This window comes from Cervus elaphus, chromosome 14 (assembly GCF_910594005.1).
Source record: "Cervus elaphus chromosome 14, mCerEla1.1, whole genome shotgun sequence".
NCBI classification, from domain to species: Eukaryota; Metazoa; Chordata; class Mammalia; order Artiodactyla; family Cervidae; genus Cervus; species Cervus elaphus.
The window spans coordinates 53279255-53306244 of NC_057828.1; the positions used below are offsets into that span (position 1 = coordinate 53279255).

At 49.2% G+C, this 26990-nt stretch overlaps 1 protein-coding gene across 6 annotated transcripts; it reads left to right on the forward strand.

Annotated features, from left to right (window-relative positions):
- Window positions 1-1844: 1844 nt before the first annotated feature.
- Window positions 1845-26990, forward strand: C14H1orf159 (chromosome 14 C1orf159 homolog). 6 transcript variants are annotated; one of them, XM_043923462.1, is made up of 11 exons: window positions 1845-1977; window positions 15712-16666; window positions 17869-17975; window positions 18068-18156; window positions 19647-19722; window positions 21852-21938; window positions 22248-22313; window positions 23767-23901; window positions 24537-24562; window positions 24677-24707; window positions 25800-26990. In XM_043923462.1, exons 2-11 carry the CDS (start codon window positions 16596-16598, stop codon window positions 25895-25897), a joined length of 786 nt encoding a protein of 261 aa, XP_043779397.1. In that variant the 5' UTR covers window positions 1845-1977; window positions 15712-16595; the 3' UTR covers window positions 25898-26990. The 6 variants fall into 6 exon arrangements, with proteins under 6 accessions (XP_043779397.1, XP_043779400.1, XP_043779398.1 ...); XM_043923463.1 differs by lacking the exon at window positions 1845-1977 and adding an exon at window positions 3802-4222; XM_043923464.1 differs by lacking the exon at window positions 1845-1977 and adding an exon at window positions 8644-8679.

Here is a 26990-nt window from a genome sequence, read left to right on the forward strand (position 1 = left end):
AGACATGGCAAAAATACACAGAACTATACAAAAAAGATCTTCATGACCCAGATAACCACGGTGGTATAATAACTTACCTAGAGCCAGACATCCTGGAATGCCAAGTCAAGTGAGCCTTAGGAAGCATCACTACCAACAAAGATGGTGGAGGTGGTGGAATTCCAGTTGAGCTATTTCAAATCCTAAAAGATGATGCTGTGAAAGTGCTGCACTCAATATGCCAGCAAATTTGGAAAACTCAGCAGTGGCCACAGGACTGAAAAAGATCAGTTTTCATCCCAATCCCAAAGAAAGGCAATGCCAAAGAATGTTCAAAAGCTGCACAATTGCACTCACCTCACACTCTAGCAAAGTAATGCTCAAAATTCTCCAAGCTGGGCTTCAACAGTACGTGAACTAAGAACTCCCAGATGTTCAAGATGGGTTTAGAAAAGGCAGAGGAACCAGAGATCAAACTGCCAACATCCGCTGGATCATAAAAAAAAGCAAGAGAATTCCAGAAAAAAACATCTACTTCTGTTTTATTGACCATGCCAAAGCCTTTGACTGTGTGGATCACAATAAACTCTGGAAAATTCTTAAAGAGATGGGAATAGAAAACCACCTTACCTGCCTCCTGAGAAATCTGTATGCAGGTCAGGAAGCAACAGTTAGAACTGGACATGGAACAACAGACTGGTTCCAAATTGGGAAAGGAGTATGTCAAGGCTATATATTGTCACCCTGCTTATTTAACTTATATGCAGAGTACATCATGTGAAATGCAGGTCTGGATGAAGCACAGGCTGGAATCATGATTGCCAGGAGAAATATCAATAACCTCTAATATGCAGATGACACCACCCTTATGGCAGAAAGCAAAGAGGAACTAAAGAGCCTCTTGATGAAAGTGAAAGAGGAGAGTGAAAAAGTTGGCTTAAAACTCAACATTCAGAAAACTAAGATCATGGCATCTGGTCCCATCACTTCATGGCAAATAGATGGGGAAACAATGGAAACGGAGACTTAATTTCTTCAGGCTCCAAAATCACTGCAGATGGTAACTGCAGCCATGAAATTAAAAGATGCTTGCTCCTTGAAAGAAAAACTATGACCTCCAACTAATAAAAAAATTTAAAAAAAAAAAATAAAAAAAAATAAAAAAAAAATTAAAAAAAAATTTAAAAAAAATTAAAAAAAAATAATAAAAAAAAAAAAAAAAGAAAAACTATGACCAACCTAGACAGCATATTAAAAAGCAGAGACATTACTTTGCCGACAAAGGTCGGTCTAGTCAAAGCTATGGTTTTCCCAGTAGTCATGTATGGATGTGAGAGTTGGACTATAAAGAAAGCTGAGCGCCGAAGAATTGATGCTTTTGAACTGTGGTGTTGGAGAAGACTCTTGAGAGTCCCTTGGACTGCAAGGAGATCCAACTAGTCAATCCTAAAGAAAATCAGTCCTGAATATTCATTGGAAGGACTGATGCTGAAGCTGAAACTCCAATCCTTTGGCCACCTGATGTGAAGAACTGACTCATTGGAAAAAACTCTGATGCTGGGAAAGATTGAAGACAGGAGAAGGGGACAACAGAGGATGAGATGGTTGGATGGCATCACCGACTTGATGGACATGAGTCTGAGTAAGCTCCAGGAGTTGGTGATGGACAGGGAAGCCTGGTGTGCTGCAGTCCATGGGGGTCGCAAAGAGTCGGACACGACTGAGCAACTGAACCGAACTGAACTGAATTGATCAGGGCCCTAGACTACATTTCCCAGGTAGCTCTGCGCGCACCTTTAGATCTCGCGAGAACTCTGGGCTGTCACCCACTTGACCCGGCAGGTTATAGCGTGGACCGCCGGGAGGTGTAGTTTTGGGCTGGGAGCCACGCTCCCTGGTGCTTTGGCTCGGGTGGCGGAGAGACTACAAGTCCCAGGGGGCACAACGCGACCGCCTGGAGGGCGGGGGTTACGAAAGAGGAACTCGAAGGGCGCGGGGGTGAGTGAGGGGCCGGGGGGGGGGCGGGCGCGCGGGGGCGGGCCAGGGGCTGGGGCGGCCCTCAGGGTGCGGCCCCCCGGCAAGGCTTCAGTGGCACGGTGGGGCGGGGGCGCGGGGTACGGCCACTCTGCTTCTCCGCGGCCCCCGCCCCCGTCACCGGCTCCGGACGCCTCCGCCGCGCGGGAGGGCCAGAGAGTGGGTTTATCGCCCCTAAAGTGTCCACTGTGGCTCAGCGGGGTCTGTGTGCGTCGTCATCAGGCGATTTAATTGACGCTTATTTTCCGTTTATTTGATACCGGGGTTCGGACGCGCGTCTCACAGCGTTTCAAGGCGCCGCGTTCGCGGTAACGCGCTCTTCGGAGATGCCCGAGCGCCCAGGTGGCCACCCTTTTGTCCTGTTCCCGGGCCCCTGCGGCGCCGGGGGTAGCGCTGGGTCCCGTCCTGCGCTCCTCCCAGCACCCCCACAGGTCTGTGTTAGCCGGAATCTGAACCAACACAGTGATCTCACCAGCTCCTCGGAGGAAATAAAACCCGGGTTTTCCGGAAAGTTTCTCCTGGCACATGCGCGCCCCACCCCGCCCCGGGCGCTCCTCCCAAAGGCGGAGCGGCCGCGCCTCGAGGGGTCACCGGCACCCCGAGGGCGCTGCCGGCTCTCCTGCATTGCCCAGTTCCGCGAGGTAAGCTGTGATTTGTCCGGTAATTCACTTGAAGAACGCCCTCTGGTCACCGCATCACTGAGAATCCTGCGTCCCCAAGACCAAGAACCTCCTCCAGCAAGTCTCCAGGGGTCCTCCGGCAGCACCGTCTCGGCGCTGCTGAGGCCACAGAGCGTGTCAGCAGCCTGGAGTGTTTTCTGTATAGCAGTCAGATCGATAACTGCGCTGATATCCTCCATGAGCGCGGGGGGATTTTCGGAACGCGCAGCATGTGAACGAGGAGTCTGTGTTCTCATTCTGTCCACGTTCCGCCTCGGCGCCCTTTGCTTGCTGAGAAGCTGACGAGCGGTGGCCTCACTGAGGATCTGGAGATCCAGCGGGAGAAGCAAAAGCAAAATCAGCAACGTGAACTTTCAAACGGTTGGCCCCCTGCCCCTCTCCGCTCTCCAGCCACAGCCGCCGGGAAGGTTGGCGAAGCGTGCGTTCCCATCATGAACCCCCGGGCAGGGCCTCCTGTTGGAAAGGCATTCGTGTGGTTTTCTGGCCAGCACCCAACCCCAGTTGATTGTTGTTGTTGTTGTTCAGTAGCTCAGTCGTATCCGACTGTTTGTAACACCATGAACTGCAGCACACCAGGCTTCTCTGTCCATCACTATCTCCCTGAGTTTGCTCAAACACATGTCCATTAAGTCAGTGATGCTATCCAACCATCTCATCCTCTGTTGCCCCCTTCTCCTCTTGACCTCAGCTTTTCCCTGCATCAGGAAGTTGATGGACCAGAATAATTCCCCCCGGATACCTTAAGTGTTATTTGTTCAGAAATCACAGTGACTTCTTCCTTGAAACCAGTTCCTCTAAGGAAAAATGAATTGTGAAAGAAAACATGGTACAATTTAAATTCTCACCCAATTTTTAATTACCTTGAAGAAGTTTTTGTACCCAATTCCTTAGGTTTTTGGCTAAGATTTTCAAAACTGAAAATGAATTGCAATTATTCAGTTCATGATTAAATATAATTCACATAAGTGAAGTGCATAGATACGCTTTGACCAGTTTTGAGAAGTGTATACAGCTGTGTAGCCGGCACATCATGGTGATAGAGGACGCTTCTGTCATCCCTAAAGCTCCCTCGTGTTGTGTCCTCTGGATTGTCAGGTGGAAGCCCTGACCCCTATGTGATGGTGTCTACAGCTGGGCCCTTGGGCGTGCTCAGGGTGAGGTGGGGCCCATGGGGGATCAATACCCTAGCAACAGGAGGAACACAATTGCACGCACACCAAGGAAGGGCCTGGAGGATCTTGAGAAGGAAGCCTTCTGCAGTCCAGAAAGGGCCTCACCAAACCCAGATCTGCCAGCACCTGGATCTTTGGCCTCCCAGACCAGAGGGAGGAGCTTCTGTGAGGAGCAGCATCTTGTCTATGCTGCCCTGGACTAACTGAGACTTCCTAAGCCTTCCCAGACCCGCCTCCCAGAAGCAGGCACATTTCTGACTTCTGCCACTTTCCTTTGTGGTGCCGTGTTAGACCTTGTGGTCTGTGGAGTGGCCTTGGTTGTTCTCAGCATGATGCCCGTCCCTGGAGGGCACTTGGGTGGGTTCCTGACATTGCCTTGGGTGACAGAGTTGTGCACATTCTTCCATGTGTGTTCTGTGGGCATGAGACTGCCGTGTGGGCCTGGTGGGCAGAGAGGTGTTTGCTTTTGTCTTCCATTTGCATGTGCTTGAACATTGATGCTGGGCCTGTGGCGCCCACTCAAGGCATCTGAGCAGGTCCTTTAGGTCTCTGGATACAAGCCGAGACGTGTGTGTGTGTGTGTGTGTGTGTGTGTGTGTGTGTGTGTGTGTGTACGATCTCACAGACTGTAGCCTGCCAGGTTCCTCCATCCATGGGATTTCCCAGGCAAGAATACTGGATCAGCTTGCCATTTCCTACTCTGGGGGATCTTCCCACCTCAGGGATTGAACCCACAGTTCTTATGTTTCCTGCATTGGCAGGTGGATTATTTACCACTACTGCTACCTGGGAAGCCCTGGCTCAGTTGGTAAAGAATCTGCCTATAATGCAGGACACTGGGGTTTAATACAGATAGATAGATATTACCTTCCATTGTTTGAACTTGTCTATTCACATTATTAATGGTGTCTTTTAAAAATTAACTTAAAATCTTTTGGAGTAGTTTTAGATTTACAGAAAAGTTGCAAACTGAGGCACATTTGTGGAAGCTAAAACAGGACAGTGCTCTGTTACTGTTCCCGGCACTCTAGGCTTCAGGTCACATGCTGCCCCAGGGTCCTCTTTCTGCCCTGGATCCCATCCAGGATCCTACCTTTTCATGGCCTTGACAGCTATGAGGAGGACTCCTCTGGTGTTTGTAGCATGTCCCTGGTTTGGGGTTTGCTGTGTTTTCTCCTGGTTGGACAGGGGTTGTGGGTTTTTGGAAAGAGGACCCCAGAAGTGAGGTGGCCCTCTTGTCACATCACATCAGGGCAGCTGACATTTGTACGACATCACGGGGGCTGTCAGCCTGGTCACCTGGCTCAGGTGGTGTCTGCCAAGGAGGATTGCTCCTTGTCCTGTTCTCCGGTCTCTTTGGCAGCCACTCAGGGAGGCAGCCCACCCTGCTGGGGGTGGGAGCTAAGCTCAGGGAAAACCCACCGTGTGGTCTGGAATTCCATGAGGAGGACGGACTTGTGGGTGTGTGTCTGCACTCTGGAGGGGACCCAGCTCCGTGCTGTTTGTCTAGCTGCTCACCTGTTCCAGCCTTAACCACCAGGACATCATCAACCCCCAGATCCTACTTTTAAGAACTTCTTCCCTTTCTCACACTGCCATCCACTCCAGCTTCTCTTCCTCTCGTAGTGTTCCTGCCACAGTTCTCCAAGGAGTGCTAGTTCATTTCATTGGAGAGTGGGATTTAGAGACCAGGAACCAGGCAGTGGTTTGTGGGCATTGCTGCTGGGGTGTCATTGCTTGTAGGCCTCTTAGCAGATAGGTAAGTATATACCTGTTCACCTGTGTGTCTGTAACCTGTGATCTGTAACAAAAGTGCTTATGTGTAACCTTCTCACCACCATTGCCGTCATTTTGTTATTTGTCCCACCCCAGTGCATTTAGAAAGCAGTTTCAGAATTGTTCACCAATATACCTCCCCACCTTGAGGAACAAAATTATCAGCTTGAGTACCATGTTTTATAGTCTGTTTCTTATCATTGGTCTTAACAATTTCTAAAGAGTGTTTTCTAAACACTCTCTCATCTCCCCTCCTGTGTGTTAGTGTCATATGTTGTGATACAGTTAGATTCGGTGGTCACAGTCTGCTTTCCGTCCTGACATCCCTGGTGGGTGTTGTAGATTTTTTTGCGTATATTAAAGTATATGCTATGTTATAACTTTCTGTGGGTTTTGGCAAATGCATAGACTATATACACCATAATGGTGTATTTTAATGAGCAAAAGTGTTTAATATTGTTGAAGTTCATTTTATCAGTTGTTTTTCTTTTTTGGTTCATGCTTTCTGTGTTCTATTTAAAAATCTTTGCCTAACCAAAAATCATGGGCTTACTAGGTGGTGCTCATGGTAAAGAACCTGCCTGCCGATGCAGGTAGACAGAAGAGACATGGGTGCGATCCTTAGGTCGGGAAGATCCCTTGGAGGAGAGCATGGCAACCCACTCCAGTATTCTTGCCTGGAGAATCCCATGGACAGAGGAGCCTGGCAGGCTGTAGTCCATAGGGTCACACAGAGTCGGACACAACTGAAGCGACTGAGCATGCATGCACACAACCAAAAGTCACAAAGATAATCTGTAATTTATTGTAGAAAGTTAATAGATTCAGTTTTGTGTTTAGGTCTGTGTTGCTCAGTTGTGTCCGACTCTTTGCGACTGCAAAACCCAGTCAGACTGCAGCAAACCAGGCCTTCCTGTCCTTTACCATCTCCCAGAGCTTGCTCAAACTTAGGTTCATTGAGTCAGTGATGCCACCCAACCATCTTCTCCTCTGTGGTCCCTTTCTCCTCCTGCCTTCAATCTTTCCCAGCATCAGGGTCTTTTCCAGTGAGTTGGCTCTTCACATCAGGTGGTCTGTGAGCCATATCTAATTAATTTTTCATATGCTGTGAATCTGGTTTCACTTTTTTTGGCTGCAGTAGGTTTTCATTTTTGCGCAGGCTTTCTCTAGTTGTGGCAAGTGGGGTGTGTGAGTTTCTCATTGCAGTGCTGGAGCACAGGCTCTAGGGGCTGCAAGCTTCAGTAGTTGTGGCTTGTGGGCTCTAGAGTGCAGGCTCCGTAGTGTGATGCTGGGACCAGAGATTGAACCTGTGTCTCCTGCATTGGCAGGTGGATTTTTAACCACAGGACCACCAAGGAAGTCCTAGGTTCACTTTTTATTCCATGTGAGTAACCAGCCGTCAAGCACCATTTGTTGAAAAAATTTTCCTTTCCCCATTGAATTACTTTGGCACCTTGTCACAAATCATTTGACTTTTTGTGAGGGTCAGTATCTGTTACACTAATGTCTGTTCATCAGTTCACACTATTTTGTGACAGTTCCTCAAAAAGAGCCTGCTGTAATTTTGTTTGGGATTGTATAAAATATTGGATCAATTTGGGGAGAAGTTAATCTTAACAATATTGAAAAAAAAAAAAGAAAAAAAAAGAAAAAAAAAACCCAATATTGAGTCTTCTAGTTCTTTCACATGGGTTAATGGAGATATCACACATATATGTGTGTGTGTGTTTGTGCTGATATATATATATATACCATTATAGTATATCTTTCCATTATTTGGATCTTGAACTTCTCTCAGCAGTATTTTGTAGTTTTCTGTGTACAGCTCTTACACATTTTTGTTTGTTTGTTTGTTTACACATTTTTTATTACATTTATTCCCACCAATAGATTGTTTTTGGATGCTGTTGTGAATGATATTAATATTTATTTAAGTTTCATTTTCCAATCACTTGTTGCCAGTGTATAGAAATAACAGTTGATTTTGCATTTTCACTTTATATTCTTGGAACATAGCTGAATTCACCTACAAATCATAGTAGGTTTTTAAAATTTCCTAGTATTTCCCATATGAACAATCATGCTGCAAGCACAGAGGCAGGATCTCTCCTGTTTCTAATCCTTGTGGCTTCTGCTTTGTTTTCTGTCGTTACCGCTCTGGCTTGAGCCCCAGGGCAGTGTTGACTAGCCCTGCAGAGGCTGAGTTTCCTCAGCCTCATCTCGGTCAGCCTGTCATTAGCTGTGGGTTGTTTGGGGATGCTGAGGATATCTCCTTCTGTTTTCAGTTTATTGAGTGTTGTTATGAATGGGCGTGAAATTTTGTCAAATGCTTGTTTTGCATCTGCTAAAATGGTTCATTTAGTAGAACCGCTTTATTCTGTTAAAGTGGTTGATTACTGGTTTTGACGTAAAGTCAATCTTATGTTCCTGAAAGAAACTTGTTCGTGTTTTGTCACCTTTCAGTATTTGCTGAATGCAGGCATGCAGTTTGCTAATGTTTTGTTAAGAGTTTGGGGGTCTGTGTTCATGAGGGATGTTAGTCTGCTTTTTATCCCTTGTGATGTTCTTGTCTGGATTTCTGTCTGGTTTTGCTGGTCTGGTTCCGAGTCCTGCTTGCTGGGCTTATAACCAGGTTGGAACAGATGCCTTCCCCTCTGCTTTCTGAAGGGCTTTGTATAGTATAGGCATTAATTCTTCCTTGATTTTTTGATAGACTTCACCATTAAAGCCATCTGGGTTCATTGCTTTTTTTTGTGGGAAGTTTTAATGTTATTAATTCAGTTTCTTTAAAAGAAAATTTATTTATTTTTGGCTGTGCTCGGCCTTTGTTGCTGCTCATGGGCTTTCTCTCGTTGTGGCAAGCGGTGGCTACTGTGTCATTGTAGAGCAAGGGCTTCTCAGTGCGGTGGCTTCTCTTGTTGCAGAGCATGGGCTCTAGGCGTGCAGGCCCAGGAGTTGCGGTGCATGGGCTCAATTGCTCTGCAGCATGTGGGCTCTTCCCAGACCAAGGATCGAACCAGTGTCCCTTGCATTGCAAGGTAAGTTCTTAACCACTGGACCACCAGAAAAGCTCCCACTTTCTTTAATGTATTTAAGATTGTTCAGATTTTCTTCTTCATCTTGTGTCATTTTTGTTAATTTGTATATTTAAATAAATTTGGTCATTTCCTCTAGGTTGTTGAATATATTGGTGTAAAGTTGTTTATAATATTGACTGATGGTCCCACCAGGTTTGTAGTATTTGTAGTGATGCCTGCCTGCTTTTTAATTTCTATGTAGATAATTTGCTTCAAAGAACCAACTTTTGACTTGGCTTACTTTCTCTAATTTTTGTTCATTTTTTGTTTCATTCATTTCCACTCTTGTTATTTCCCTTCATCTGCCTCATATGGTTTAATTCACTCTTTTTCTGTCTTCTTAGATGAAAGCATAGATCAATGATTTTATACTTGTCTTTTCTTATCAGTTCAGTTCAGTCGCTTTTCTTATATAGGCATTAAAGACCACAAATTTCTTTCTAAGCACTGCTCATTTCTTACACAAAATCTGATAGGTTGCACTTTATCTTTTTGTTAAAAATACTTGACATTTTCTTGTGTTTGATCCATGAATAATTTAGAAGTCTGTTGTTTCATTTATGAATATTTGGAGATTTTCTGAGTATCTTTTGTTATTGATTTCTAATATAATGACATTTAGTCAGAGAATATATTCTGTATGATTTTTACCCTTTGAATTTGTTGACACTTGTCTTATGGTCTACCATATGGTCTGTTAGTGAATATTTTGTTTGCACTTAAGAATGTGTAATACACTTTTGTTGAGTGTCATATTCTATACTTGTGAGTTAAGTTGAGTCAGTTGATATATCCTTTTTTTCTCTGTCTACTCACCCAATCAGTTATTAAAAGAAGGATATTAAAGTTTCTGATCACTGTTGTGGATCTGTCTTTTTCCTTTTAGTTCTGTCAATTTCATGTATTTGGAAGGTTTTAGTGAGAACATACAAATCAATACAAGAAGATTGATTTATCTTCTTGATGAATTTACGGTGTTATTGTTGTGAAAGGTCCCTCTTTTCTCTAAGGCAGTTATCTTCTTGAAGTCTGCTTTGTCTGGTATCAGTACATTGGCATGAGTGTTTTATGCTCAGTAATTGTATAGGCTATCTTTTACATCTTGTGCTTTCAATATTCTGTGTCTTTATGTTTCAAACTTGTTTCTTTTTTTAAATATTTGCTTCTTTTTAAATTTTATTTATTTTTAAATGAAACAAAGATGAATATTTTTAATGATAAAAAGAACAGTTCACAGAGAAGATAGACATCATAAAACCATTTGACATGTAACAACAAAGAAACAAAGATACATAAAGTAAAAATCAGAAGAAATATAAGGGAAAAGAAAAATATATAATCATGGTGAGACATATTAATATTTCTCTGAGAATATTTTATCAAGTGCAGAAAAAATAAAAATAGGAGCATCTTGAATGATGTCATTAATAATTTAAATATAATGGATTTCTACTTATATTAATTTATATTAACCTTATATCCTACATAAAATATTTAAAATTTTGTATCTCATACATTATTAGATGTCCATAGGACATTTAGAAAAACTGGCAAAAAGATAAACATTACAAAATTTCAAAATGTAGAATTCTTTTTTTGTGTGATTGAGTTATACATAAACACATATATTATTTTTTATATTTTCCATTGTAGGTTATTACAAGATATTGACAATAGTTCCCCACTCTGTACAGCAAACCTTTGTTACTTGTCGCATATCTATTTTTAAAATTAGAAACCTAGCAATCTATTCATACTAATTTAAACAAGTGGAATCAAACTGTCATAATTTTTTCAGTTAGGCAAAAATTCATGTTTTCTAAATATGTATGTTATGCATATTATTTATGTATATCTATATAAGAGTCAAACTTGTTTCTTACAAAGCACATATCATTTGGTCTTGCTTTTTTATTCAATCTGACAGTCTCTATTTAAAAAAATAACTTTAATAACTATCATTTATGAGGCACCTTATATGTATTATATATTTTCATTTTTTCTAGACATTTTATTACAGTAAAATATACATAATATGAAATTTACCATTTTAACCATTTTAAAGTCTGTAGCCTATAACGTTAAGAATTTTTATGATATTGTACAACACTTACCACCATCTGCCTCTAGAACTTTCCATCTTCCCAAATTGAAACTCTATCCCCATTAAACACTAACTCCCATCCCTCTTGCCCAGCCCCTGGCACCCACCCTCCTACTTTTTGTCTCTATGGATTTGATGACCCTGGTGACCTCATATAAGTGGAATCATACATTATTTGTCCTCTAGTGACTGGCTGATTTCACTGTTTATTATGTCACCCATGTTATAGCACATGTCAGAATTTCCTCCTGTATAAGGCTGAATAATATTCCATTGTGTGGATGGGCCACATTTTGTTCCTTCATTCATTGATGGATATCTGGGTTGTTTCCACCCTTTGTGTGTGTGTGTGGCCATTGTGAATAATGCTGCTGTGGACACCAGTGTACAAACGTCTCTTAAAGACCCTGTTTTTTATTCTTTTGAGTGTATAGTCACAAGTGTAATTGCTGGATCATATGGTAATTCTGTGTTTTATTTGAGAAACTGCCCTGCCCTTTTCTACAACAGCTGCAGCACTTAACATTTTCCCCAGCAACAGAAAAGGTGGTGGAAACTTCTCCACATTCATTTTTTTCTGGGTTTTTTTGATAGCAGCCATCCTCATGGTTGTGTAGTAGTATATTTGCTGCATTTCCCTAATGGTTAGTAGTGTTAATCTCTACTTTTTGATGGAGTATTTAGTCCATTTACATTTAGTACGATTATTAGAGTGTTTGGGTTTAAGTCTACCACCTTCATGTTTGATTTCTGTTTTTCCATCTGTTTCTCTATTCCTCCTTTCCTGCCTTTTATTTGGTGAATCCAAGTTTTAAAAAATTTTGTTTGATCTTTACTGACTTTTTAGTTCTACCCTTTTATGTTACTTTTTTAGGGATTCCTGTAGAGGTTTAATTTGTTAGAGTCTACCTTAAAAATTAATCCTGTACTTCACAAACAATGTGAGATCTGTATACAGAGGGTCGTAGTGACCACCTTCTACTTCTTGTACTCTTGGAGGCATGTATAACTTCTTGTGCTAGAAAATTCTACAACACAAATTTAATCTTTACTTTAGCTAATATTCTTTAAAAATAGGGGTGTATTATATTTAATTTTTAAAGTCTCAGATGCGCTTGTTTACTACATTGAGAATTTCTGAGTCCAGTGGCTAAGACTCTGTGCTCCCATTGCCAAGGGCCTGGGATCGATCCTTGGTCAGGGAATTAAAATTCTACAAGTCTCTCTGTGCAGCCAAAATAAAAAAGAGAGAATTTCTGTAGAACTGCACCATACTTGGCCAGACATGCTAAATGTATTAGTTGAACATTGTAAAACAAGCAGTGCCCACTGGCTTCAGGAGAAACCTTTGGACCCCAGTTCAGTGTGGTGGGAAGATAGATGTTCTGGTACCAGGCCTGGCTGGTCCTCACCCTGCCATGTACTGGCCATGTGGTCATGTGCAAACCCGTTTTCCCCTCTTTAAAAGCAGTCTATTGTAGGCATTGTTGGGAGGGTCGAATGGGTTAATATGAGTGAAGAACTCAGAGTGGTGCTTGGCACACAGCACGTGCTGTATGATTGCTGTTCTTGCTGTGGTTACACAGTGAACCGGTTCACATCCCTTGGAGATCCAGGATCTGCAGCAAAAAGAGTCTGTGACAAACCTCTAAGGTGTGAAAATACATATCATAGGAGAATAAACTTCAGATGATTAATTTGATCATCCTTTTGGGAATGTTTTAGAGATGAAAGGGGCTACTAAAGTAATGTTCAGTGTAACTTCCTATTTTAAATTAATCTTTTTGCAACTGGATTCACACTCTTAAACAAGAATAGTGTTTGGGTGTCCATCCCCCGTTTGTTTTCCTGGGGCTGACTCTTGCCCAGTGGAGACAAGACCATCGTGGCCCGGCAGTTCTGTCCATGTGCCCTGCTGCTGACCAGGGGCAGCACATCGGAAACAGCCTCTGTGCCTACCATTGGGTTTTTGAATAAAAAAACCATGCAGTGCAGTTAGTTGTTCCCAGGGTAGAATAATTATCTCCAACAAAGCAACTCCCCCTCAGGTGGCAGTTATCAACCAAGAACAAGCTACGGGAAGCAGCTGCCTGAGGACACCTGAGAAGGGACACTGCAGGCAGGTTCTGAGGGCAGCTTAAACTTAGAGGAAGTGGCGGGCCCAGAGTATGTTTCCTGTTTGTACGTCTTAACTTTGAGGGCAGTGCAGTTGCAGCGGTGGTGTGGGGTGGTTAGAACTCTGGTGGAAAGACCGTGCTCTTCCTTGTTGGACAGGGGGAGGAGCTGGGCAGATGGAGCTGCTGCAGAGTAAGAGAATTCCCAAAAAAGGAATTCTGCAAATAAATTCTGCTCCGATTTCTGGCCAAGCCCTGAACCAGGCACACACAGGGCAGGTGGGAAGCCACCTCAACCAAGAGTGAGGCCACTGCTTATCACAACATTGATGGTGACAGTTTCCTTTTTGAATCTAATGTAATTAATTCCCTGCTAAATCATAACCATAAACTCTATTCCCTTGCTGCCCTTGTAGCTCTGTAAAGAATCAGCCTGCACTGCAGGAGACCCGGGCTTGATTCCTAGGTCGGGAAGATTCCCTGGAGAAGGAAATGGCAACCCACTCCAGTATTCTTGCCTGGAAAATCCCACAAACAGAGGAGGCTGGCAGGCTACAGTCCATGGGGTCGCAAGAGTCAGACACGACTTAGCGACTAAACCACTACCACCAAATCAAAACCATTCCTCTCTTCAGAGAAATATAATTGAATTCAGAGTCTCTACAACATAACAGATTGCAGAGTCTTTGCAGTCCAAAGTTACTCCACATACAAAGAGCCGGGGTGCTGTGAACCATCCTCAAGGGAAAATACAATCAACAGACTGTCATCATGTGATGACTCAGGTGTTGGGTGATTAGACAAGCACTTCAAAGCCAACGGGGTAACTGTGTTCAGTGACGCAAAGGAAAATACACTCCTAGTGAACAAAAACATAGGAAATCTCAGCAGAGGGGTAGAAAATGTTTTTTAAAACCAGCCAAATGGAAATTTTAGAATTGAAAAATATGACACTTCAAATAAAACATTCAGTGAATGGGCATAATAGACTGGAAAGGACAAGATGTAGTCATAGACTTCAAAGACAGATGAGTAGAAATCATCTGGTCTGGAGACAAACTGGGGAAGTGATGGGGGAAAGCAAGAGGAGCCTTAGAGACTCACAGGGCAGTGAGAAGTGTGTGAAATGCACGGTGACTGTGGAGCCCAGAGGGGAGGCAAGAGGCCCGGTGGGGTAGGAGAAGTGCTTGAAGAACAGACTCTCCCAATATGGTGAAAAACGTAGATTTACAGATTAAAGAAGCTCAGGGAGTCTCAAACCGGGTGAATATGACTAAAACCACACCTGGGCACATCATTTTTACGTTACTGAACACTCTAAGATTCACTTTAAAAATCTTGAAAGCAGCCAGAGAAAAACAACAGATTACATACACACAGTGCTGCAAACACTAGGAACTTATCATCAGAAGGCCAGTGGAGTGCTGGAAGAAAGATAGTCAACCTCCCAGCAGCATGTGCTAAATACAGATATTTTCAGAAAAAGGAAAGCAGATAGAATTTGTTGCCATCATTTGTGTACTGTCAGAAATGCTAAAGGAAGTTTTTCCTGGCTGAAGGTAAATGCTGTGAGAGTGAAACTCAGATCTTTATGAGCGAGTGACGAGCATCAAAAAGAGTAAATAGCTGGGGAAACGTCTTCTTTAAAGTATGTATTTAGGGACTCCCTAGTGGTCCAGTGATTTACAATTCCACACTGCCTATGTAGGGAGCACTGACTCAATGCCAGATCGGATAACTAAGATCCTGCATGCCACATGACTCCCCGCCCAAAAAAAAAACGTGGAATATGTATTTAAAGAAAAAAATCAGAACGTGTCTTGAGTTTGTAATGCATGCAGGTGAAATGTGCATGATGGCCATCACATGAAGGTTCACAGACCTGCAGGTTCTGCCTTGACATGTCGTGCTGCAGTGTTCTAAGCAGGCTGTGAAACAGGGTCAGAGCAACAACCATGAAATAATGCAGAGAACCATAACTAAAGAACTAGAAGATAAATTGAAAGGGAACTTAAAAAAAATTCAAATAATATAAAAGAAAGCAGGAAAGAGAAGTAAAACACTGCAAAGACAAGCAGAAAACAAATAAAACAGTAGCCTTAAACCCAACCACAGTGTCATTATACACTTGCCAAAGCCCAACATCAAAAGTGATCCTGTTGTAAACATTGACTTGAGGCAAGAGTGATGTGCCCGTGTAGGTTCATCAGAGTACTTCTCTGGGGCAGGATGTTAATAGTGGGAGAGGCTCTGCTTGTGTGGGGGCAGCAGGTGTATGAAACTCTCTTCCTTCCTGCTTAGTTGGGCGGTGAACCCAAAACTGTTCTAAAAAAAATAATCTTTTATGTATTAAGACAGAGGAACAAGTAGAAAACAAATAATAAAATGGTAGACCTAAGTCTAACCACAGTGATATTTACATTAATTATTAGTGACTAAACTCTCCAGTTAAAAGTTAGAAATGATAAGAATGAGTAATAAGCAAGACCCTATGACATGCTGTCTATGGGAGATTCACTTTAAATATAAAAATCACAAGCTGAAAATAAGTGGATGCAAAATGTGTAAGTATACAAATAGCATAAGATGGCTGGAGTGGCTGTACTGATATCAGTAAAGTCGGTTCAAGATGAGTATTAGCAAAGAGAACCGGAAAATTCTAGTGATAAAGAGGTTGTTTCGTCAGAAAAACATATCAGTTACAAATGCACCCAATAAAGGAAGTAATAAGCAATTCCACAATCATAGGCAATTTTAACATCTTTCTCTCACCAGTTGTTAGAACAAAAGACCTAAAGAAATCAGTGAAGACATAGAGGGTCTGAACAGTGTTCCTGGAATCTTGACCTGAGTGTTGTTTATAGAGCCACACCCATCAGAAGCAAAACACAGATTCCTTCAAGTGCATGTTCTCTAACATAGACCAAATGCTGTGCCCTGAAACAAGCCTCTAGGAAAAGTAAAGAAGTAAAGCTGCATTTATTTGCATAGGACATGATTATTTATGTAGAAGATGCTAAGAAATCTGAAAAACTGCTTAGGATGGAAAAAAGCAAGAACCATTAGAGAAAAAATGGATGCAGTTAATTTTATGAAAATGAAACATTTGTTCTTCTAAAGAGACCCATAAGAAAATGAAAAGAAAGTCACAGAATGGGAGAAATGTCTGCAGTACACATACCTGGCAAAGGACATGTGAAGAGCTAGCACGTAATAATAGAAAGACAACTCAGCCGAACACTGTGGCCCAGAGATATGAATAGACTCATCACAAGAGATGTAAGGTGTGTGAGTGGCCCACAAGCAGGACAGAGGTGCTGACCATATCTAGTTGCAGAAGCACAGATGGGAACAGAGGAGAACCGCCGCCCACCTGCCAGTGTGTGATCACGACCTGGTGTGGCCGGAACAGGTGAGGTGCTCGGAGCTGCGGGGGCTGCATGTGGGGCCATGGCGGATAACAGCTGGGCATTAGCTTCCCAGAGTTACCTTGACCCAGTGCTTCCAGATGTTGACCCAAGAAGAAGGAAGGCAAGTGACCATGCAGGAACAGGCCCAAGAGTGTCCCCGGCAGCGTTAGCCAAAATGCAGAAATAGCCATGTGGCCATTGGCAGGCAGTGGGCAGGGGAAGTGTCCTCACGGTGGATGCCACTGAGTCATGAGAGGGCAAAGTACAGAGGAATTCAAAGATCCCTATGGCCGTGCTGATGGGCAGGAGCCCAAACCAAGGTGCGTGGATGGTGTGGTCCTTTCCCCTGAAATTGCAGGAGACACAGTCGACGTGTAGTGGTGGGGTCTGAGGAGGGGCAGCATGGTGTGCACACTGTCAGTGGTGTCTGTTAAGAAGCAGATGGAGGTGTCAGCTGAGCTGATTCCTGAATCAAAGGTGGCAGTGTGTGTGACACCAGTAGTTGCAACTGAGGGGACTTCACATCCTAGCAAGGGGCCAGTGCCCCAGGGAAGAGCTGGTGTTTTTAACGGAGGTACTTGACTCCAGACTGGGGGAGCACCATCTGGTCCATCAGCCTGGACTGAACCCAGCACAGAATGAGCAACAGGACAGACCCCAACCTGGGACCCCTGGGCCCTGGGCCAGTGGACGGAGCCGCTTGTCATCCCCCAGGCCCAAGTGCGCTCTTTGGGATACACCCTCCCTTGAACCTGAGCTCGTCTTCCTCATGCTCAGCTTCCTCCGACAGCTGTTTTTATTAAGAGAAAAGTCTTTTTAGAAGTGACTTTTGTGTGTTTGGGGCAGATTATAATTGTGGTTCCCACCTTGAAGAAATTGGTTAAAAATCCAGCTAACGTTTACTTCCAGGGTCGTGCAGGCTAGTGTGTTTCCCTAGTTACTCTAGAGATGTGGCAGCGTGAGCAGTAAATCACCTGTGCTGTCTCGTCTCGAGTGGTTTCCGTGTTAGGAAGTTTACTTGAGGCCGGTGGTCCTATTTCGTCTGTCTGCTCTCTGGACCCACCGCCCGCCAGAAGGTCTTGCCCAGGGCTCCCTGTGCTGTCGCCCCAGCTGGAGGTTGTTCACCTGCCCTTCTGTGATGACAGCAGGTGGGCAGCTTGTGTTCCTCTGACCAGCCTGGCCCTTCAGAGGCACACCCACCGCCGGACAGTTCTGTCTCTGGGTGGAAATGCTGGAAATTGAATGCGGGTCTTAAAAGGACAGGATGGAGTGGCGGGTAGAATGGCCAGCTCCCCTGACCCCTCCTCTCAGGTTCAGCCTCCCTCCTGGGAAGCCGCAGTGCACGGGCTGCGGAAAGCCAGCGGGAGGGAGTGAGTCTGTTGGATCCTGATCCGGGTGGGCCGAGCCCTGGGGGCTCCTGAAGGGAAGTCTGGCCGGACCCTGAGCCCCAAGGCCAAGGCCCAGATGTGTCTGGCTGTGCTTGACCAGCAGCGGGGCCTCACCTGTCCACCTGGATTTGCAGGCTGGGCTCCAGGGTCGTGACACTCTGGAGCCAGCGACCAACCCCCCGACTGCTGATCGAGGGTGGCGAGGGCCTGAATGTCTGCGGCCCACGTCCAAGAGGGCCAGGTAAGTGTCCTCTGCCCCAGCCCGCCTCCCTCAACCATGCCCTGCTCTGGCAGGTGGCACCTGCGGCCACACAGCACCCCTCTCTCTCACAGACCCTGCACTCCGGGACATGGCGCTTCAGCGTGCCGTCCTCCTGGCTGGCCTCCTGGTGGAAGTTGCTAGCAGATCCTCAGGAACTGCGGTAAGCACCTGTCATGTGGCACACGGGCTGTTCACCAGGGGGTCTCGCCCTTCCACCTGTGGGCGCCACCCTTGTCCCAGCCCCAGAGACACTGACTGTACACCCCGTCGGGTTGGGGCCTATGCCTCTGGGTGGGCAACTGACGCATGGCCCTACCCTGAGCCCCTGCTCCTCTCTGCCTGCTAGACCCTCCTTTCCCTCTGCCCAGCTGGACCTCTACTTGGAGCTGAAATGGAGTCTCCACAGAGCTGCCCACTGGCACTGGCCAGAGCTAGTGGGATGGACAGAGATGCCCGCTCCATGCTCAACTCGGCCAGGTCATGACTACCAAGTCAGTGACAGGTGTGCTGAGCAGTGGTTCCTGGAGGTGCCTGGCCACGTCTGTACACATCTGGCTGCCTGTCTCCAGGATGGTGGGCCTTCCCACCATCAGCTCTGCCTCAGCTGGGTTGGGTGGGACAGGACAGCTGAGCCTCCCTTCTCAGGCTTTCCTGGCCCCCATGGCGCCCTCCATTTCTTGGCCACCCTTAGGCACTTCTTGCCAGTCACTGGCCGGGTCTTGGGAAACCTGGGTAAACACGGAGCAGAGCTGCCCGGAACGCCCTCTCGAGGCACCTCTAACCATCTGGTCTGTGAATGAAGCACCCACTCCTGCATGTGGGCCTGGCTGGCGTGTTTGCCCCTGAAGTGCTGCCTGGGGCAAACTTCTCCTCTGTGGGGGCCAAGCTGGAATCCCCCCAGGGGGTGTCTGTAGAATTGCAGGAGTATCACTGAGGCGTCCAGGACTGTGAGCTGTTTGGTCGGGAGTGAGGGGCAGACACATCATGAGAGCCACCCAGGCCTCTCACCAGGGAGGCCACAGGAGCCTGGGTTTATCTTCGTGAGTCACCACAGTCCAGAAACACATGTGCTTGCTTTCTTAGCAGCCTCATCTTTTGATTTTCAAAGCCACCAGCTGCAAGTGGCGACTAATAACTTCATGGTTGAAATGCCTGCCCTGTGCCTGCCTGTAGCTCGCAAGGCGAGAGGTGGCAACTATGCCCCTGATCCAAGAGACCCCTGAGAAAGGGTGGCAGGGAGGGCAGTGGGCAGTGCAGGAGAGGTCCATCCCTGCCCACTAGGCTGCTCCAGTGCACCCCTGACGGGCTCTCTGGGTCAGCCCCGGGGAGTCTCCTTCCTGCTCTTGGGAGTCTGGGTGCTGGGGAGAGTGCCCCAGCAGGTCCCAGTCAGATACCTCAGTTGTTGATTCAGTCTCCAAATGCTTGCCAGACAGCAAGTGCTGTCCCAGGGAGGGTCTGTGCGGTGTGGTCGTGTGTCCTGACCTCGCTGTAGGTCAGCAGGTGCAGTCCCCAGATGCTGACTACAAGAGGCTGGGCCCTGGGTGTAGGGGTGAGCTCTCTGGGAGCCCCTCTGTGGATACCACTCTGGGCCTGGCCCACACACACCACCTGGCCACAGGGCCTGGAAACTCACCGCTGTCTCCCCTCTAGGGTCAGCAGCCTGAGTGCTGTGTGGATGCGGGGGACATCAACGCCACCTGCCCAGGCACTAGCCTGTGTGGCCCAGGTGAGCTTTGGTGTGAACCAGCCTAGGTGGCCTGGGGAAGGAGGGGCTGGGGTGTGGGCAGAGGCAGCAGGGTTGATGGGGCCTCATTCTTGGAGTTGGGGGCAGAACCCCAGGAGGACACAGTGGCCTCATCCTGGGTGGTAGGGGCAGGCAAGACTGCCTGTACCCCACAGCGAGTTTCAGCTGGGTTGAGACAAGCTGACCTAAGATACGAGCAGCAAAGTACACAAGTGTGTGACGTTTTACGTGACTCAGGAGGAAATGAAGCCCCAAACAAGTGGCAGAACCTCAGTGCTAACACATTAGATTGAGGAAGAGGTGATTGTGGGCAAGTGACTGAGACACTGGGGCAGCTGAAGGGGATCGAGGGGGATGGCGACAAGGCCCCTGAGCCCCATCTCCTGCTGGTTGGGGGAAAGGGGCAGCTCTCATGGGGTTTGTTTCCTGTTTCCTTCCCAGAAGGAAGGAAAAGGGAGGTCAGAGCAGCCTTCTGGCACCTGCTGTTTTCTCATTGCCTCACCTCAAAACAATCGCTGTGCCCATGTGGTGACATATTCTAGTTTCCTTCAGTCCCCACTTGAAACTTTACCTTCAGGTAGTGTCACATACTGAAAGCCAAGTTGGTAGCCATGGAGAGATGTGGGTTAGAAGTTGTGGGACAGGAAGTCAGCAAAGGGGAAAGAAAGCAGATGGAACCAGGCAAGCACCGGCTCCTGTGTTGCAGTGACCCTTAGCCCTGGGACAGGCTATCCCGTAGACCACGTCAGAAAGAGGGTTGCGGGTGGGCTCCATCCACAGTGAGGCCTCTGCATGTGGGCAGCAGGTGGGGGCAGCATGGAAACCCTTGACACAGCCCGAGTCTCTCCAGAACGTTCCAGGAGGCTGGCATGGCAGAAGGTTGCCATGACCTGTTGAGTTGACTGCCCTGAAGGTCACATCTGTTTGCAGTGCTTTGGGAAAAGGCAGTTTTGGTTCTTGGTGATTCCAAGTCAGGAGGTGGGCGAAAGGCAGAAACGTTAGTTTGGAGAGTCAGAGCCAGACTCTGGGGGAGATGGGGATTTTAAGATCCAGTCTAGTTTATGGGGGCTGGACCTCAAGGTTGAAGAGCAGGACTGGAGTCTGCTGTCCACCAGCCAGACCAGTCTGCTACTGAAAGATCACTTCTCTCTACAGCTACCCCTTTCTACCAGAGAAAATCGCAGTGACACAAATTGTCTTAAAAATAAGTCTGTCCTCTTTAAATTGGGCCTGATTGTTTAAGAAGTTTAGCCAAAGCAGTGATTGACCACGTAGGCTTTTTTGAAGTCTGCTTTGCTGGCCTTTTCACAAGGACTCTCAGATGGGACTTCTGAAGGCCTCTCGAATCCAAGAAGCCAAGCCGAGGACCCACCTCCAGACCTCACCTTCAGTATCTTTAGGTTGGGGTGAATTCCTCTCTTCCCGAGTCCCCATGTGCCCAGGTTCCTGGCCCTTCTGGGCGGTGACCTTCCTCACTCTCTGGGAAAGGTGTTGAGCCAGTGAACCAGGCCCAGGCTATTTTCCAGGGCACTGTAAGGCTCCATAAAGTCAACCTTTGCTCCTTAAGTCTGGTCGCTAGTCCTGCCCTGCACACACAGCCCAGGGCTTCCGCGTGCTCAGCCACCCTGGCAGTTTTGCCAAGGAGCCCAGTTACCTTAGGGCTGGCCAAGGGAGCCCTCGAGAGTATTGCTGCCTTGGCAACAGGTCTGTGCCCAGGACCCCACATTCTTGGGCCTCCTTGAGACGCCTCCCTGAAGTCATCCCCTCCCAAGAAATGCCAAGTGAAGGAAAAAGAGTCCACCTGCTTCAGAAGAGAAGCCCGGTTCTTACAAGAAATGATGGCCTATTCCTAATACTTGTAGATTCCATTCTTGTAGAAGCCGTTTCCGAGATGTCCAGCAAGGGGCCCATGGGGATCCCCAGGCAAGAAAAGGCAGGCTGTGGTTCCTATGGAAGGGCTTCTTTTTCTGAGGTCCATCCAAACTTCCAGAATGGGTGAACTAGTGTTCTGGAATGAACATAGTTTTACAAACGCAAAGCATAGCGCTTCCTGAAGGCAGCCAGCTGGCATGGCTGTGCTTCAAGCTGCATCCCCTGTCCCCCCGGCACAGGCTGCTATGGGCGCCCAGCTGAGGATGGGAGCGTCAGCTGCATCCAGTGCAGGAACGGAACCCACAACAGCTCCGAGTGCAGAGGCCGTATGTCCTCCCACCCCTCCTCCCCACCCCATCCTCCTGCCTGCTTCTCACCAGGGGGCCACACCTCCAAGTTCTGGAGGAAAGCGCGGGGATCCGGGTTGTTGTCCCCCCACCTGAGCCACTGTCCCTCCGTGGGCACCCACAGAGCCCCCTACCTGAGTCCTCATGTCCCTCAGAGCGGCTGTGGGGCAGGGGCTGCTCTGCCTCCATGGCCACCTCCCTTTCTCATTTCCGGCCCACAATTGCATTTGGGCTGCATCTCTGGCTCCCTGGGGGTCCTCCAGCACTGACCGCTGTGCTCCCCCACAGTCGCCGGCCGAGGTGCACAGTTCCCCGTGAACAAGAGCACAGGGATGCCTGGGCGGCAGAGTGTCGGTAAGTTTCTCAGCTCACCACACCAGCTCTGGGGAGATGCAGGGCACCATCAGAGCCGTTTCCAGCACAGACCCAGTCACCCGTGCTGGCCACAGCAGGGCCATGTCCACAGTCAAGGGCAGACTCCACCCCAGCCAAGAGCTCTGCACAGGACCCCGCCCTGCTCACAGAGCAGAGCCTGTGGTCTGGAGGCTTTATCAGCTTTGAAGTCAGGGTCTGGGGTTGATTCAAAATGGTGGGCATGGCTGGGGTCACTTGGCATGGGCGATCACATGCCTCTGAACAGGCTGCACGTCTTAACCTTTTGCCTTGCTCATATCCACCCCCCTCCAAGCCCCCTAGTCCCTGGGAGCCCAAGATGTATGGTATTCCACGATAGGAGGGCATCCTGAGGAACCGCAGCCCTGTCCCTGGGGGCTCCTCTAGGACGTAGGTCTCTGAGGAGACTACAGACACTGTAGGCAGAGGGAAGGGCCCACTATGCCACCTGGTCCTCAGGGCAGACACAGGAGCCACCTCCTGGGCACTCTGGGCCCCAGTCTGCTCCTGCTGCCAGGCGTCACATCGTACCTGAGACACCCACGGAGCCACAGAGTGGCCAGGCCATGGGGGTATGGTACTCAGGCCACCCGAGGCCACTGCAGTCAGGGAGCAGGACTTGCCCTGGGCCTGCAGTTGATTCAGGAGGATGACTGAGGCCACCTCCTCTTCTGAGGTGTTGGGGTCGTGATGGGGGTTATGATCCTCCAGACCCTGGTCCTTCAGCAGAAGACATGTTGACCTGCACCAAGGATTCAGGCCTTCCCTACGAGTCTCAGAGCCGGAAGCAAGTAGCCTTGTGCTCTTGTGGGCTGAACAGCAGTGTTCGGGCAGGTGGGCACAGACAGCCCCCACCTCTTGTGATATGGGGCTGGGCCCTGCAGCGGAGGGTGGTAGGTAAGGCCCATGTAGTCTAGTGTTGAGCCCATTTCCTTTGTGGCAAATCTAGGACAGTTTAGCTGGAAGTCATCCCTCCTGAGGCTCCAGTGTGGCCATAGCTGGCCTCTTGTCTACATGTCAGGGTCAGAAGGGCATTTGCCACAGGCTTCTGAACGCAGTCCCCCTGCTCGGCATCAGTCTGCCGGCTGTCCTGATCCTGTGGAGGTGGAGATGGCTGGTGTCCTGGTGCTGGGAAGGCCACCCGGGTGACAGTCGACAGGCTGCAGTGAGGCAAGCCAGGGTACATCCTTGTGCCAGAGTTGTGGGGCCCTGAGTGGGTGCCAAGTGATGACGAGGAGATGGGGAGCTTGGGCTGGGGACACTGGACCTCTCGACAGCCCACCCCCCTGAGAACTCCCCAGCTGATGCCTGGGTAGTCAGCTGAGAGCAGGGGAGGCCCACCCCTCTGCATGCAGGACCCTCGGCCCTGCGGGGGCCCAGGTGTGCACACTGCCAGCCCTCACCTTGCTCACAGGGGGCCCTCAGGTGGCTGCCTCCCTCTTCCTGGGGACGTTTCTCATCAGCTCGGGCCTCATCCTCTCCGTGGCTGCATTCTTCTACCTCAAGCGAGCCAGCAAGCTGCCCAAGGTCTTCTATGGAAGAAACAGAGGTACCCCTTCCTGCCAGGGGTCCCAGGGGAACAGCATGGGACAGGGCCGAGATGCCGGTGTCTGGGGGCAAAGCCTCATCTTGGGCAGCCTGGAGGGGACTGGGTTGTCACATGGCTCTCGTGTCAGGATGGGGGAGTGGGGTCATGTCCTAGGAATGCTCTCTGTGGATGTCATGGGATCTCAGTGTGAAGGGTGATGGTGGCAGACACTCTGCAGACTGGTTTGTCTGCTCCATGGAGATGGCAGGATGCTGGGGAAGGGGTGGCTTGATTCAGGGCGATGAGGGGACACCATCCCAAGTGAAGGGGCAGGCTGAGGGCACCCACAGGCACAGGAGTGGGGACTAGAGTGAGCCTGGATCCGGGGACCCGCTGCAGGCTTGTGGACCCCCAGGCTGAGGGATGCACGGACACCTGCCTAGGCTGAGAGGACCCCTGCCCAGGCTGATGGCCCTTCAATACCTGTTTAGGCTGAGGGGACCCTTCCTAAGCTGAGGCTCCCCCAGGCTATGCCCCCCAAGGCTGAGGCATCACAGGCTGAGGGCTCCCCAAGCTGAGGCTCCCTTGGGCCACGCCCCCCTCCCAGGCTGAGGCAGCTCTGTGGCCTCCAGGTGACACCTCTGCTCTCCCTACAGCTCCCGCCCTGCAGCCTGGCGAAGCCGTAAGTACCCAATGGGCAGGCGGAGGCCCTGTGTCTGTACATCTGGGTGTTTGTCCATCTGGGCTGGTGGTCGTCCTACCCACAGTTCTCACTGTGCCTTTTCCTCTTTTCAAGGCCGTGATGATTCCCCCACCTCAGTCCTCAGGTACGTCAGCTCCTCCTACCCTGCGTCCTATCGGGTGCCTTGTCTCTGGTGAGAATTTCCCTTTTATTTCTCAGATGCTTAAAGTGTCAAGGGTTCCCAACATGGATCCAGAGTCACCTCTGCCACCCTCTGCCCTTCTCCAGGACCCAGCTCTGCCCGAGCCAGGAGCTGGTGGCTGGCACAGGCCCTCCCGTGGCCCCTCCAGGGTGACGGGCACTTTGGTTTGCCCGTGTCAGCTGTGTCACGGTTGATGCCGTGAGCAGAGAGGTCGCAGCCAGAGGCCACAGAGCAGGTGTCACCTTCCTCCTCCCCAGACTGTTCCTGCCACCGTGCAGAGATCTGGAGTGGGGACAGGTGGGGGCGTCCTCCTTTGGGGGACAGAGAAGTTACTCCATCAAGGCTAGATCTGCTCTGTCCAGCAAAACACACATCTCATTTCTCCCAACTGGCGCTATGTCCAAGCACAGGCGCCTGCATTGTCTCCCATGATGGCCATAACAAAGTCTGCAATTCGGGGCTCAAGAGGATAGAAGTGTCTTCTCTCACAATCCCGGAGGCTGGAAGTCAGAATTCCAGGTGTGGGCAGGGCTGCTCCTTCCAGAGGCTCTGGGGTGGGTCCCTCCTGCCTCTTCTGACCTCTGGGGTTGCAGGTGTCCCTGGGCTTGTGGCCACATCCCTCTGACCACTGCCCCACCTTCTGCTGGCTTCTCCCCTCTGGGTCTCCTGCTCTCTGCCTCCTCCTCATGAGGACATTGGTCGCTGGATTTAGGGCCCATCAGATAATCACATCTGCCAAGACCATTTCTCCAAGTGAGGTCACATCCCCAGCTTCTGGGCCTTAGGACACGTACACTGCAGGGGGCCACTGCCCACCCTATAGCACATCACGACTTGTGTCTTTGTGTTTCAGGAGAACCAGACCCTTGCCCTGGCCCAGGGGCTCCAGGTTCCCAGGAGTTGGAGCTCAGTGGGCTTCCTCCCCCATTCCCCTGGGGCTGCCCACCCCTACTCCTGTGAGCCCCAGGGAAGCCTGCTGCCCTCCTGCCATGTCAGGCCCTGCTCTGACCCCGTCTGTCTCTGACTCTATTTCAGTGCGGAAGCCGCGCTACGTCCGGCGTGAGCGGCCCTTGGACAGGAATGTGGGCCCCACCACTGTCTCCTCTGTGGAGGCCCGGGTGAGCAACGTCTGACCCCAAGGTCCACCCACAGCTCCACGCACCGCAGAGGAGGGGCCCCCATGCACAAAGGCTGGGTGCTGCCCAGCAAGGCCTCGGGATGGGCCCAGACACGGCCCTGGCTTGGTTCGTCTGATTCCAGCCACATATGCAGGGGGGAGCCACCCACCTGCAGGCCTTCCTCACCACAATTGGCACTCAGTGTGACCAACCCGGGGCATCACTGCAGCCTCTGTCCCTGAGCCCAGGTGGGGAGCCAGGCACATGGGGTCTGGGCCCCATGGGAGAGACAGCCTGCAGGACCCCGGGTGCTCCTCCGCCCTGGAGCCCATGGTGAGCAGATTCCCTGCATCCTGTCTAAGAGCAGTGAGGCCCAGGCCTTTGAGGTTCCAGCTGTGTCCACATGGAGGTGGGATGGGCCTGGGGACCACCCGCCCGCTGCAGACTCAGGCACCACAGGCTGTGCTGCGTTGCTGCCCAGTCCCAGGAGCTGCAGGACCGAGTTGCTTGGCTTTCTGCTGACTCCTGTGTGTGTTTAAGCAGAAACACATTTTGTACAGAAGTCTAAGAGGCATGCTGCCCTCATCTGAGCCCTGCCTGGGCCCCAGGCGCTACAGGTCCTCATCCACCTGGGGATGGACGCTTGCCTGAAACTGCTGGAGGTCAAGGCCCCCCAGGGACGTGTCCACCCAGGGCCACATTTACCCGTGACTGTTGCCTGGAAGCCTGGACTGGCTCATCACGTCAGTCTCCCAAGGACCTCGCTGACCGGCAGTCCTGTCTGGCTGCCCCCACCCTGAGGCACTAGCCAAGGTTCCCGAGGAGACGGGAGTGTTGGGGCACCCACTGCGTGAGGGTGGAGTGTGGCCTGGCCTCCCCAGAATCTCTGTTGGGACTGCTGTGTCCTCCTTCGGGATCTGGTCCGAGTCTGTGCCGCCCGAGGCAGGGCCTGTGTGGCCAGCCTCCCACCTTCTGCACCATGATTCCCACTGGAGCCTTTGCAGTTTCTGGACATGAGCTCGGTCACCAGGATGTGAATGGATGACTGGCTGGTGGCCATGAGGGGCAGCCACCTGAAATTAGTGTCAATAAACCACTCAGGCCTTTC